The 14,983-nt window shown below is 39.0% G+C and overlaps 1 protein-coding gene across 1 annotated transcript in view; it reads left to right on the forward strand.

Moving 5' to 3' along the window:
- The window catches only part of COG3 (component of oligomeric golgi complex 3), a 76,691-nt gene extending 66,077 nt beyond the window's left edge, over positions 1-10,614 (forward strand). The window contains exons 21-23 of the mRNA XM_004433641.3: positions 2,878-3,005; positions 4,050-4,148; positions 8,683-10,614. Of these exons, the coding sequence (XP_004433698.1) occupies positions 2,878-3,005; positions 4,050-4,148; positions 8,683-8,712 (257 nt within the window). The 3' untranslated portion in view covers positions 8,713-10,614. The remainder of the gene's footprint in view (positions 1-2,877; positions 3,006-4,049; positions 4,149-8,682) is intronic.
- The last annotated feature ends 4,369 nt before the right edge of the window (positions 10,615-14,983 follow it).

The raw sequence follows: 14,983 nt of genomic DNA on the forward strand, positions 1-14,983 counted from the left end.
TAGGTTTGCATTGATTTGTTTTATTGCAAATAAACTTTGTGACATGCTTTAGGCCTTTTGTTTACTGTGATGGAGACAGTGAATGTTATATTGTCTTCAGTATTTTAAACCTTCATGTTGTGTATGAGATTGAAATCTTCGCCTTCTTACTAAAAGACGGAGAACATACTTGATGCAGTAGTACATTCTGTTGGAAGACAGAAAACTGGATTCTTTACTGAGAATACTGGAAATTCTAACCATAGTCATATTCTGACCCCTCACAGTCAGGAGCAGACTTGTCAGTCCATAACTCAGCATGATTCTAGAAGGAATTCTGATCATCTTTGGATTAATTGGCCCTTCAGCTCAAGATTTCCGTCACTTATAGAGCTTAGTATTTAGAAATAGAAGCTGATTTTATTTTGAACGTTTATGTAAATGAAACTCTTGGGTGCAATAAATCTTTCTTAAAATATGTAGAAACCAACAAATAGGCATAGGCATATTTAGTACACCTGAGCCCAGGAGCTGGATGCATAATTAATATATTTTTCTTTCCCCTTTGGTAAGATCCTCTTTCACTCAAAATAGGGGCTGTCATTTTCTCAAGTGGAATCCTCATAGAACTCCCAGTGTTAGGTGTATGGTGCTCTTAAACATTACTAGAATTGTCATCAGTAAAGCAGAAGTAGATGAAAGGACACCGACAAAAGGACAGATTGAAATAGGGCTTGCTTTTCTTTTAGCGCATTTCATTTCTTTCTAAGTGAGGTGATTGTGGCAAATATAGCAATGACACCAGTTTACCTAGTTGTTGTATCTTCTGTCCTGTTTAGCTGCGCAGAGCTGTAGAGTTGCTTTTCCTTGATCTGTAGTACAAGAAGCCCACACTTAAATGTCATACAGAGACTTTTGGGCCTGTGGGGTGGCAGCATCAAGAACAATCTAGGGACTTGTCTTGGGCCCCTAAAAACCCAGGGTTATTGGCTCATGCAGACCTGATCAGGTTCTCAGGGGTCATTTCATGATCAACTCACAAGAGTCAGGTTATAAATTAGGATGCCAGTTTGTTAATTTACTCTGGGAAATATGCTGTTTTAGGAATTAGAGGATATTTTATTTACTAGGCTCCACACCTTTTGAGTGTCAAGGCTCTGAAAACTGACTTAGTGATCCCTGAAGTGTGTTAGTGATGATAGAACCAGAGCCCATGGAATTGATCGTCTTAAAGGAGCTTTCATCTGTTTTATGAAAAATAAGCAATTTCCAGATTGTTTGTTCTTTCTTCTTGAGAGCATTGGCACTTTCTTACCCTGCTCTACCACAACCCTCCTTGATTAAAAAAAAATTTTTTTAACATGGTATAAAATTTGAACTGTGAAAAAGTATAAAATGAAAAGTAATTCTTTTCACCTCTTAAAGGTGACCACTATTAACAATTTCTTTCCCAGAATTATTTATGTATATACTAGCACTATGGACTTAAAACATGTTATACAAATAAGATTGTACTATATCCCTTGATTTTCTTACTTATTCTGTATCTTGGAGCCCTTTCTGTACCAGCATATCTGGCTCTCACCATTCTATTTAATGAATGCATAGAATACATCACTATAGCACAATTTCTTTAATAATTCTCTTAATGGATATTTAAATTATTTTTCCACACATTCTTTAATAAATGTTCCTGTACACACATATCTTGATATTTTGCGAGTATATCCATAAGGTAAATTTCTAGCAGTAGAAATGTTAAGTGAAAGAGTATGTGTATTTTCAGTTTTGCTAAACATTGTCTCTAATATCCTTCCAAGGAGGCTGAACCATTTTATACTCCCATTTTATATATCAGCAGTGAATGAGGGTGCCTGTTTCCCCACACTCCTGCCAAATGTGGATATTCACAATCTTAGTAATTTTTGTGTGTGTGTGTGTGAGGAAGATTGGCCCTGAGCTAACATCTGCCTATCCTCCTCGTTTTGCTGAGGAAGACTGGCCCTGGGCTAACATCCATGCCCATCTTCTTCCACTTTATATGGGATGCCGCCACAGCATGGCTTGACAAGCGGTGCGTCAGTGCGTACCCGGGATCCGAACCGGTGGACCCCGGGCCGCCACAGTGGAGTGCACGCACTTAACCGCTTGCACCACTGGGCCGGCCTCTCAGTCTTAGTAACTTTTACCAATCCGAAAATATCTCAGTTATTTTAATATGCATTTATTTAATTATGATTGAGGTTGAGCATCTTTGAAATTATTAATCAGTCTTTTACTTTGTAGCTTTCTAGGTAATTTCCTTTTAAACACGTCATACAGATTACTACCCTTCCATCTGTACTTCTTTTCAGACGCTACAGCTGGGCTACATAATTATTTCAGTTACAGTTTTCTGGAATTCTATTCCCTTTCTGATAATACAGTATAACAATGTAACAAATGGATTTTTACTTCCCATTAAATATGTGTGGATATTTTCTAAATCATCTCATAAGACAGAGAGCATCTCTTACTGTCAGTTCTGCAAATGACGGAGCTCATTCACTATGAAGTAATGCTTACTCTCTGCAAATGACTTTTTATTTTACCTTAACTCTTATCTCCAAATTCCAAAGGCACCAATTACAGCCTCTATGAATGTCTTGAAGCATGCTGGGGGAGTTCTTTTGCTGCCCTGGCCCTCGGGATTAGAATCTTGTGTATGGTAGAGACTTAATAAATGTTTATAGGGTTTGTGATTAAACTTGATAAATAAACAAGAAAAGTGAAAGAAATTCTTTGGGGAAATAGTCTTTTCTTTTACTATTTTTCTCTCCCTCTATTCCCCTCTGAATTAAAATGAAAATGTTTCTTCTCTTTTTCTTTGTGACTCTAACAAGGTTAATTTCTTTGCAGCAAAGGTCAGTGACCTTGTGGCAAGTGCCTACAAGACAATAAAAGCCAAGCTGCCTCTGACGTTGAGAAGTATGTCACTGTACTTATCCAATAAAGATACTGAGTTCATCTTGTTTAAACCTGTCAGAGTGAGTATCGTGGTAATTTATTTGAATGTTGGCCAGTCTGTTCAAGTTTTCTTGCCCTGTCTACCATTTCCCTCTTCCTATAGACATTTTTTTTTTTTTTTTTAAAGATTTTTTTTATTTATTTATTTTATTTTTCCCCCCAAAGCCCCAGTGGATAGTTGTGTGTCGTAGCTGCACATCCTTCTAGTTGCTGTATGTGGGACTCGGCCTCAGGATGAACGGAGAAGTGGTGCCTCGATGTGCACCCGGGATCCGAACCCGGGCCGCCAGCATCGCAGCGCGTGCACTTAACCACCAAGCCACAGGGCCGGCCCCCTATAGACATTTTTAAATGTTGGTATACCGTTCTGGTGAAGTTGATAAATAATCGCTGTGATCTTTGAAGGCTCACAAAGCCTGCATCTATCTGATGATATCTTTTTTTCCCCCACTCTCACTTTGTCTTAAGTTCTTTATATTACCTTTGGCACTAAGATAATTTCTACCTAAAAGTAGAAATTAGTAAATAAATAAATAAAACATCAGCCTCTCACATTGGATGTGGCCCAGTGCTTGAGAGAGCAGCATTTTAGGAATTATGCCCCATTTTACTGGTGAGTAGTGGAAGTAAATGGCTTGCTGTGGCCACCAAGGGATTAAATGTCAGAGCAAATTTAGTACTCATAAACTTCCAGCTCTGTGTTGAGCTCACATCTTTACCCAAGGCATTGCTTAATTTTTAAAGTACATTTTATGTGTCTGGGAACTTTATTATCTTTTGTGTAAGAAATTGCTGCTGAAGACTCTTATTATTCTCTGGGGGACACAGCTTGCTAGAGTTAGTTTTTCCAGGAAGTGTTATCTGCTGAGTCTTAGTTGGGTTGTGCTAGCATGTGAAATATTAAGTACAAATTATATGTCTTTGGTAATCCCATGAAGGATACATTTCCTCCACTCATTTGGTAAATATCATTATGATTTAACATTCTTAGTGCTTCATATTTAAGACAACTGCATATATTTTCAGTGACTCATTTAATATGATTGCCTCTTCTTCTTTCTAAGAATAATATTCAGCAAGTCTTTCTGAAGTTCCATGTTTTGTTAAAGGAAGAGTTTAGCCCTGAAGATACCCAGATCATTGCGTGTCCGTCTATGGAACAGGTAATCCATAGTCTGAAGATCCTTGTCAGTTTCATAACCTCTCAGTTATTTTACTTGAGTAGATAATGTCTTTGAGTAACCTTGTTGTTAGTTGTAATTTTAAAAATTGTACGGTATTTTATTCTGATGAGCAAGAGTTCAGACTTTGAATTGCTCTCTCAAATTTTTGGTGATGACTTGAGAATTTTCAATTGCTTTTTAATCCTTTCTGATATTGAAGTTGCTATGTTTAAGATGAATTGTTTGTGAAAGATTCAAATAGTGGTATTTATGTTGCTGAATAATAAATTTGTTTGCAATATGCATGGTAAGAGGCCCACATTTCAAATGAAAGAAATAGAAGTTATATTTTAGGGATTAGAATAGATGTTAGAAATGTTTCTGTTTTCTCTCTTCTTCCTAAATTAAAAAAAATGAATATAGAGCTCAGTCTGTGTTTACTATCATTCACTTATTCAATTTAGGCAGCAAGTTTTTATTGAATACCTATTGTGTATTAGGAGTAGGCTCGTGCTATGGAGGATATTTATTTCTGTTTTTAGGTTTAGTAGATGGTAAGGACTAGAGAATTTGGGGGAGAGTGGTAAGGTTGGTGAGAGCCTGATTGGAGTGGGCAGAGATTGGCAGGAGAGAGACTAGAGGCAGTGAGTGTGGATAAGTCTTTTGAGCAGTTTTACTACATGGAGAGAGAAAAGATGGGGTGGTAGCTGGAGGAGAAATGGAATCATTTTTTTATTGAAATCTAATTCATATACCATAAAATTCACCCTTTTAAAGTAGACGATTTAGTGGGTTTTAGTATATTCACTAAATTGTGCAGCCATCACCACTGTCTTGATTCCAGAACATTTTCATCTTCCCCAAAAGAAATCCCATACTCATTAGCAGATTCCCCATTCTCTTGTCTTATTCTAATCTACTTTTTGTCTCTATGGATTTGCCTATTCTCGGCATTTCATTAAATGGAACAGTACGATACATGGCCTTTTATGACTGGCTTCTTTCTTTTAGCGTAATGTTTTCAAGGCTCATCCATGTTGTAGCATGAATCAGAACTTTATTCTTTTTTACAGCTGTATATATTCCTTTGTATGGATATATGGGTCATATTTTAAAAAGGTATCTCTGTAGTTCTAGAGTTGTACAGTCAGAATACTTTTTTATGTCATTTGAAGTAATTATATTCTGTGTGATTATACCACTAATTTGACATATAGTTGATTTGTTTTTAATATTGAGTCCCCCCCCATTTTGATTTAATCTTGTTTCCTTAATTATGTAAAATATTTACATGGTTCCCAAGTCAGAATCACAGAACAAAGTAAATTTGGAGAAATCTTACTTCCCTTTCCAGGTCCCGCCAGCCTTTTCCATCTCTCCTCCTATAGATAGCTATTATTGGATTATCTTTTTTATTTTTAAAGATGGAGGAAAATGCATGTTTGTATGTTCCTGGGGAAGATCCAGAGAGAGGGGAAAATTGATGCTGGAAAAATGTCCTGAGTAGAGAAGAGGGGTGGAGTCTCGGGAGCAGTTGGAGGGAGGAGCCTTTGTGAGGCACATGGGGTGTTCAGTTGTGGTAAACGGAGAGAAGGTCAAGTGTTTGGGCACATCTGTGGAGAGGTGGCGGATGTGATGGGAGCTCCTGGAAGCTCTCATCTGACTGCTTCACGTTTGTGAGTGAAACGGGAAGCGCCGTCCTCACTGAAGAGTGAGGAGGTGCTAGAGATTTGAGGAGGAAGGCTCAGTTGAGTTCAGTGGTTATAAATCCAAGAGAGACCGTTCAACATAGTCGTCTCATTTCTTTCTCTCCAGTCGTAGTTAGTTGCCTGGATGCAGATGTGGAGTAGCTGGAGAGTTGTATTTCATCAGGGCTGTGGTTTTGCCAGGAGGGTACAAGGGAGAGGGGGATGGGGGCGGGAGCACTAAATGTTTAAGCAAGGCAGTGATTGTAATGATTGCCATGGAACTTAAGCAGATGAGGAGCATGAGGACAAGCGGGAGCTGAGGGAAGAGAGTGAAAAGGTTGGAGGATCACGGATTATATGTCCTGGGGGAATCAAAGGATCCTTGGAGTAGGAGTGTGAGAGGAAAGATAAGCTGGGAAGATAGGTTATTGTGATCAAAGAGTGAGATGCTTGACAATGAGATTATGGAGGGCTTGGAGTTAGAGGTAGTGGTAAGGGCTAAGATATGCCCATGGAATGAGTAGCTGAGGTAGGGTGAGAGATGAGATATTGGAAGGAGCCACAGAACTGAGAAGCCTACACTCTGGAAAGGTTATCTGGATGTTGAAATCATCAAGAATTCCTGCAGGAGTAGTTTAAAAGAGTGATAGTGCTCTGAGATCTGCAAGGAATGCAGGGCAGGGTCATGGCCAAGGGATTGTAGATAGCTGCAAGGAGAAGTAAAGTGTGGCATGGTCTGATACCAAGAAAATCAAAGCTGGGGGGAGGTTCTGGGCGAGGGAAGAAGAATGGTCTAGAAGTAACAGTGAGGAACAAAGAGGACTCTGCTGCCACCTCTAGGCCCAGTGGTTCCAGGCATGAGGAAGAGCAACGCCTATCGCTTGAGAAGGCTGCAGGGGAAGCTTGTCCTCGTGGGGAGCTGGGATTCAGTTAGAGTAGGAAGGTTCAGAGAACTGGCTGAGGCTGAAGGGGATTTTGCTGATGATTGACTGTAGGTCCAGGGAGTACACAGAGGAAGGGCTTCAGGAGTTCAGAGGGGTGGATGATGAGGTTGGAACAGAACCTTGTGGGTAGTAGAGGCCGGGGCCTGAGGAATGACGTAGGGGGCCGAGGAATGACATGGGAGGCCTGGGCTTCCGTGGTGGGTGACATAAACGTGGATAAAGGCGTGAGAAGAGCAGTTCTGATGGAGGGAAGTGGGGTGGGTCTTGCCAAGAACATGCAGTTCCTGGGCTCCCACTTGACTCCTACCAGCGAGATAAATGTTTTAGTGTGTGTATAAATGTCTGTAACTTAAAAGTTTTACAATAATCACCTGTATTGTGTGCAACTCAAGTGCTTTGCTTTGCTTCTCTTCCCTATTCTGTTGATGAACCACTAAGTTATTTTCATGATGTACCAGGTTGCAGCCTACAGTTTGAACAACACTAATAGAGACCGTCATCCTCTCTGTGCCTTGATCCTCTTTCAGAACTGTTAACATTTTCTAGATGATGATAATAGCTGATGTTTCTGCCTGCTGGCTAAGTCACTTGGCCAAAGGCTCACAGAGCAGGAATCAGAACCTTGTATTCTGACTCTATTGATTGTTCCCAGAGAGAACCCTCTGGTTTACTGTCACTCTCCCCTGCTCCCCCCATTTTAAATTTCCCTGGAAATTGAATGCTTGTGACTCATTTTCTTAAGATCCAATATATGACAGTACAATTTTTTTTGTAACTTTATTGTGTTGTAATTTCAAACTTAACAGAAAAAATGCAAGAATGATAATATGGAACTTGACCCAGTTTTTTACATTTTGCCCCATTTGCTTTATCATTATTGCTCATATTTCACCTCCATACCCACCCCTCTTTTAAGTCATTTGACAGGAAGTTGGGAGACACTGTGCTCCTTTGCTTGGAAATAGTTCAGGGTATTTCCTAAGAACAAGAAATTCTCTTACTCTCACCCCCGCTCAATGATCAAAGCAGGAAATGTAACATTGATGCTGTTATCTAATCCACAGTCCGTATTCAGATTTCCTCAATTGTGTCAAGCATCATGTCTCTTTAGTTTCTTTTAACCTGGAGCAGTTCTACAGCTGTTTTGGCTTTCTTGACCTAGACAGGCCAGGCAGGAAAAACAGAGGTGATTTTGAGTCCCTCTCACTGGAAGTACAAATTTATAACAGAGATTAGGGGGTGATTGTTTTGATTACCAAAACAGCTTGTACTGTATAGAAGGGTTCACTGCCAGGGTCATTTAACTGCAAGAGTCTCTAGGGCCTGGGTGACAGATCTGCATGTGCAGGCTGCCATTTCCCCACTGGCACAAGGGCAGATTTCTCTACTGGCCTCTGTGTCACCCTCCTTTACAGAGTGCGCAGTGCACTCCTGGGGTCAGAGTTAGTGTGTGAGCTGACGTTCACTTGTTGTGCCTGTTCTTGTGCATTTAAAAGAGTCATTTAAAGAATTCAGCCTAAACACAACTCTTCCCAAACCACACTTCCCAAACTACGCGACCATAGCGTAGAAAAAAGGCTAAATTAATTATTTAGATCTCCTTCTGTCCCTTGTCACTGTTGGCATTGTAGTTTTTTTGTCTTCCTCATTGGGTTCTAAATGAGCTGGGGGCCTAGATTCGGTGATGGAGTGTACCTCCGCACAGGCCTCCACACAGTCAGTGCCCAGTGGCTGCTTCGGAAATCAGACCGGCCTTGCGGGTCCAATTGATACTTGATGCCCATGTTTATTGGTCCCTTAAAAGTCTTAGACTTTTCCTCTCATTCTGTTTTTGAGGATCTAAACTTTTTGAGTGTGTTATTCCACAGCAGAACTAACATAGCCTTTCCCTTTGCTTTTCAGCTGAACCTCCTACTGTCGGTTTCTAAATAACCAGGCCGGTCGGGCCGTGTGTGTGTAAATGGGCTGTCCGGTAGGAGCATCTGAGAAGCCTTGCAGCCTGCAGGCCGCGGAGGGATTGTATGAGAGAACGTCCCCGAGAACCACCCAGCGTGCTGCTCAGTGCTGACTGCAGAATGAAATATAAGCAAAATGATAAAAGATTGGTGTTTCCCTTTAAAAACATCAAAATGCCAAAGATTAATCTATGAGTGGTGATAACTGCCTCATTTAAACGGTCATGAGAAATGTAAGCTGTTTAGAGGTAGCTGTGGTGGGCACGCAGTGAAGTGGTTCTTAGCGAAAGATGTGCAATGAGAACAGGTTGCAATAAGTAGTGCAAAGAACTTTACAAAAATACAGCTAATTAGAAAGCTTCTAAGAGTAAGGCTTGTTAAAGCGTGAAACACTGCAATACTTTTAACCACTGAGCATTCCACAGTGACTATTTTTTTACTTCCAGAAATGTTATTTCTATACTCTATTTAATGTAATATTTCTCCTATGATTTTGAAGTTTAGTTTGGAGTAGATTGGACGCTTTTGAGAACACATTCTGCTTTCTTGGGAATTCAGGGTGTTATCTTTCTGTGTGTTTGATGTGAGGTAGTTTTGAGATGAAGGACCTCGTGTAAGGTCCCAGTGTCTGCACTCCCTGAATTGCTTAGGTGCAGGACGTTCAAAAGCAGGGAGCTGCAGCCTCCTCACAATAGATATGTGCAGTATCTTTAATGAGAATCTTCATGGTACAATGGGCAGTGTTTGTGAGTGGGAAGTACCAATTAAGGTGTCTTAAATCTGGCACATAAAGGAGAGCAGAAAACCTGATGAATAGTGTATCTCAGCCATGAAGGTTGGGGTTACCAGCCTTCTGTAGACTGCCTTCGATTTTAGTAGTTCTTTGAAAAGTGAACACTTTCATGTCCTGTATATTCAGGGGCTGTGCTGTGTACCAGCCTTGTGGATCTGCAGCCCTGCTGCAGCAGAATACATTTTATTAACAAAGACAAGGATGATGAAGACTGCTCACCTGTTAAAATCTACCACACCATATCAGGGATCATAAAATAAATTATGCACCTCTGTGAGTTTTCTTACAAATATCTATTTCCTGATTGGACTGGTTTTGCCTCTGATGTTATGGTAAACATAGCCCGCTTTCTGGTTCAAAAGGAATTTTGAGTTATTCAGACACTAGTCTAGAGATGGAACACTGACGAGGGTTCTGGAATATAGCCAGAGACCTCATTCTTCGCGACCATGGCAGCATTTCTCATCCCCTTAAAGCAGCGTGTGGATAGGTTACACATCCCACTTGTTTTTCACCTCAGTTTAAATTGGTGATAGATGTTGCTTGATAAAACTTAATACTCTGTGTTTTGGGAAAGTGCAAGGTAAAGAGGGCCCATATTCTTTCTTTGACGTGAAATGAATGAATTAGGAAGATTGTATATACTTCCATTTACTGTTTTAAATACATGCTTAATGAAATAAACTGTAAAATATCCAGTTTTGTGTATTATATGTACATTTGATTTTTTAATAGCCTTTCCAAAGAAATGAGGGCATGATTATTGTACAGTACTGTGACTGATCTAATTTGATGTACAGAGCAGAGTGTGTTCTTAAGGATAAAAATATTTGGCGGCACTCGTTCTTGTGTTTTGAATCCTTTATTTCTGAAACACTCAAACACCTTACAAAGTGCTGAGTAGGTGATAGTGATCCAACTTGTTTGCTAAATGAGTATTTGTTTAAATCTGTACAGTTTCAAGTGTTTACTTATACAAAGAGTGTACATACTTTAAATAATTTAAAATGCTTTATATTATTTGGCTAGAAATTGCTGTTTTTAATAAATGTGAATTTTTTTAAAAATAAAGATTTTTGCTTCCTACTTTGTCCTCGTGTCTGTATGTGGATTCTTTTTCTTTAAAAAATTTTTATTGAAATAACATGTAGATTCTCATGCAATCATAGGGAATATTACAGAGGGACCCCATGTGCCTTTGCCCAGTTTCCCCCAGTTGTAACATTTGGCAAAACTCGAACACAGTATCACAAGCAAGAGATTGGGATTGGTGCATGCCACCAGTCTTACTCAGATTTCCCAGTTTTATTTGCACTGTGTGGATTCTTTTGGCAAGATAATTCTTGTGGAAAGACATTTTGAAGCATCTTAATGCTTCATTAGTTGAAAGATAATTTAATTTTTTGTTTGCAAAACTGCTAATTTCCTGAGTACTGTATGCACAAATAGTTGTGTTGAAAATTTGGTATTATTGAAGTAGCAATAAAAACAGGTTTGTATTTTCCCCTGGTTTAACAACCTCATATCTTTGAATTCTCTTCTGCTATTTTCTTACACATAAGAAAGAATCGTCAACCTTAGTTTTTAAAAAGGGGCCATTCATTAAAGGAACCTGGGGACGTTGATGAGAGAATGTTACTTCTCAGAAAAGAGGAAATTTCTTGCGTCCTCTCTGGAGCGCTTTTCTGCTGGTGGTGGGTTTTCCACTAACTTGCCCAGCGTCTCTTCCTCAGCCCCCCACCCCCACAAAGAGGAAGCAGATGCAGGAAACCTGGTGCAGCGGCATCCGTGAAATAGTCATCCAATACATAGACATTTTTCCTTTGGAAAATAAAGGTGCTTTTTAATCATTTTTTTCTGATTATAAAAATATAATCACTATTAGACATTTCTGTAGTGTTTGAATTTTAACACAAAATGTGAAAATCTGTCATAAATGCACCCTGAAAAGTAAACTGCTATTAAATGTTTGGCATATAGCTTCCAGATTCTTTTTCTATGTATATTCTAAAATTCTTACAAGATTGGGCTCTTTCTTTTATAGATTTTTAATGAAATCAAGTGGGTTTTAATTATCAGTGTAGACACATACATACACACTCTTGCTAAACTATTTGAAAGTAAGTTGCAGACATCATGACATTTTTACCCCTCAATACTTCAGTATCCATCTCCAAAGAGTAAGGACATTCTGCTCCATGACCTTACTACCGTTATCACACCTAAAAAAGAAAAAATCAGTAGCATCTAATATGTAGTCCATATTTCAGTTTCCCCAATTGTCCCCCAGAACGTCTCAGCTTTTTCTTATTCAGGTTCATACATTCTACTGGTGGTTATGTCTCTTTTTTTTTTTTAATTTTTTGTTTATTGCAGTAACGGTTTATAACTTTGTATAAATTTCAGGTGTACATCGTTATACTTCTATTTCTGCATAGATTACATCATGTTCACCACCCAAATACTAATTACAATCCATCGCCACACACATGTGCCGAATTATCCCTTTCACCCTCCTCCCTCCCCCCTTCCCCTCTGGTAACCACCAATCCAATCTCTATGTGTTTGTTTATTGTTGTTATTATCTACTACTTAATGAAGGAAATCATACAGTATTTGACCTTCTCCCTCTGACTTATTTCACTTTGCATAATACCCTCAATGTCCATCCATGTTGTCACAAACGGCTGGATTTCATCGTTTCTTATGGCTGAGTAGTATTCCATTGTGTATATATACCACAGCTTCTTTATCCATTCGTCCCTTGATGGGCACTTAGGTTGCTTCCAAGTCTTGGCTATTGTGAATAACACTGCAATGAACACAGGGGTGCATGTATCTGTATGCATTGGTGTTTTCAAGTTCTTTGGATAAATACCCAGCAGTGGGATAGCTGGATCATATGGTAGTTCTATCCTTGATTTTTTGAGGAATCTCCATACTGTTTTCCATAGTGGCTGCACCAGTTGGCACTCCCACCAGCAGTGTATGAGAGTTCCCTTCTCTCCACATCCTCTCCAACACATGTTGTTTCCTGTCTTGTTAATTATAGCCATTCTGGTGGGCGTGAGGTGATATCTCATTGTAGTTTTGATTTGCATTTCCCTGATAGTTAATGATTTTGAACATCTTTTCACGTGTCTGTTGACGATCTGTATATCTTCTTTGGAGAAATGTCTGTTCAGGTCTTTTGCCCATTTTTTAATTGGGTTGTTAGTTTTTTTGTTGTTGAGATGCATGAGTTCTTTATATATTTTGGAGATTAACCTCTTATCAGATGTATGGTTTGCAAATATCTTCTCCCAATTGTTAGGTTGTCTTTTAGTTTTGTTGATGGTTTCCTTTGCTGTGCAGAAGCTTTTTAGTTTGATGTAGTCCCATTTGTTTATTTTTTCTATTGTTTCTCTTGCCTGGTCAGACATGGTGTTTGAAAATATGGTGCTAAGACTGATGTTGAAGAGCATACTGCCTATGTTTTCTCCTAGAAGTTTCATAGTTTCAGGTCTTACATTCAAGTCCTTAATCCATTTGGAGTTAATTTTTGTGTATGGTGTAAGGTAAGGGTCTACTTTCATTTTTTTGCCTGTGGCTATCCAGTTTTCCCAACACCATTTGTTGAAGAGACTTTCTTTTCTCCATTGTATGTTCTTGGCTCCTTTGTCAAAGATTAGCTGTCCATAGATGTGTGGGTTTATTTCTAGGCTTTTGATTCTATTCCATTGATCTGTGTGTCTGTTTTTGTGCCAGTACCATGCTGTTTTGGTTACTATAGCTTTGTAGTATATTTTGAAGTCAGGGAGTGTGATACCTCCAGCTTTGTTCTTTTTTCTCAGGATTCCTTTAGCTATTCGGGGTCTTTTGTTGTTCCATATAAATTTTAGGATTCTTTGTTCTATTTCTGTGAAAAGTGTTGTTGGAACTTTGATAGGGATTGCACTGAATCTATAGATGGCTTTAGGAAGTATGGACATCTTAACTATGTTAATTCTTCCAATCTAAGAGCACGGAATATCTTTCCATTTCTTTGTGTCTTCTTCAATTTCTTTCAGCAATGTTTTATAGTTTTCCGTGTACAGCTCTTTCACCTCTTTGGTTAAGTTTATTCCTAGGTATTTTATTCTTTTTGTTGCAATTGTAAATGGGATGGTATTCTTAATTTCTCTTTCTGCTACTTCGTTGTTAGTGTATAGAAATGCAACTGATTTTTGTTTTGTATCCTGCAACTTTACCATATTCGTTTATTACTTCTAAAAGTTTTCTGGTGGATTCTTTAGGGTTTTCTATATATAGAATCATGTCATCTGCAAACAGCGACAGTTTCAGTTCTTCCTTTCTAATTTGGATCCCTTTTATTTCTTTCTCTTGTCTGATTGCTCTGGCTAGGACTTCCAGTACTATGTTAAATAGGAGTGGTGACAGTGGGCATCCTTGTCTGGTTCCTGTTCTTAGAGGGATAGCTTTCAGTTTTTCACCATTGAGGATGATATTAGCTGTGGGTTTGTCATATATGGCCTTTATTATGTTGAGGTACTTTTCTTCTATCCCCATTTTATTCAGAGTTTTTATCATAAATGGATGCTGTACCTTGTCAGATGCTTTCTCTGCATCTATTGAGATGATCATGTGATTTTTATTCTTCATTTTATTAATGTGGTGTATCACGTTGATTGATTTGCGAATGTTAAACCATCCCTGCATACCTGGAATAAATCCCACTTGATCATGGTGTATAATCTTTTTAATGTATTGTTGCATGCAATTTGCTAGTATTTGTTGAGGATTTTTGCATCGATGTTCATCAGTGATATTGGGCTGTAATTTTCTTTTTTTGTGTTGTCCTTGTCTGGTTTTGGTATCAGGGTAATGTCGGCTTCGTAGAAGGAGTTAGGGAGCTTCCCCCCCTCCTCAAATTTTTGGAAGAGTTTGAGAAGGATAGGTATTAAGTCGTCTTTGAATGTTTGGTAGAATTCACCAGGGAAGCCGTCTGGTCCTGGACTTTTATTTTTGGGGAGATTTTTGATTACTGTTTCTTTTTTTTTTTTTAAGATTTTATTTATTTATTTTTTCCCCCCAAAACCCCAGTAGATAGTTGTATGTCATAGCTGCACATTCTTCTAGTTGCTGCATGTGGGACGCGGCCTCAGCGTGGCAGGAGAAGCGGTGTGTCGGTGCGCGCCCGGGATCCGAACCCGGGCCGCCAGCAGCAGAGCACACGCACTTAACCACTAAGCCACCGGGCCGGCCCTTGATTACTGTTTCAATCTCCTTACTGGTGATTGGTCTATTCAAATTCTCTACTTCTTCTTGATCCAGTTTTGGAAGGTTGTATGATTCTAAGAATTTATCCATTTCTTCCAGATTGTCAAATTGGTTGGCATATAGCTTTTCATAGTATTCTCTTATAATCTTTTGTATATCTGAGGTGTCTGTTGTAATTTCTCCTCTTTCATTTCTG

Source organism: Ceratotherium simum, chromosome 10 (genome assembly GCF_057802395.1).
Source record: "Ceratotherium simum simum isolate JZ-2026a chromosome 10, ASM5780239v1, whole genome shotgun sequence".
In the NCBI taxonomy this organism is placed as follows: Eukaryota; Metazoa; Chordata; class Mammalia; order Perissodactyla; family Rhinocerotidae; genus Ceratotherium; species Ceratotherium simum.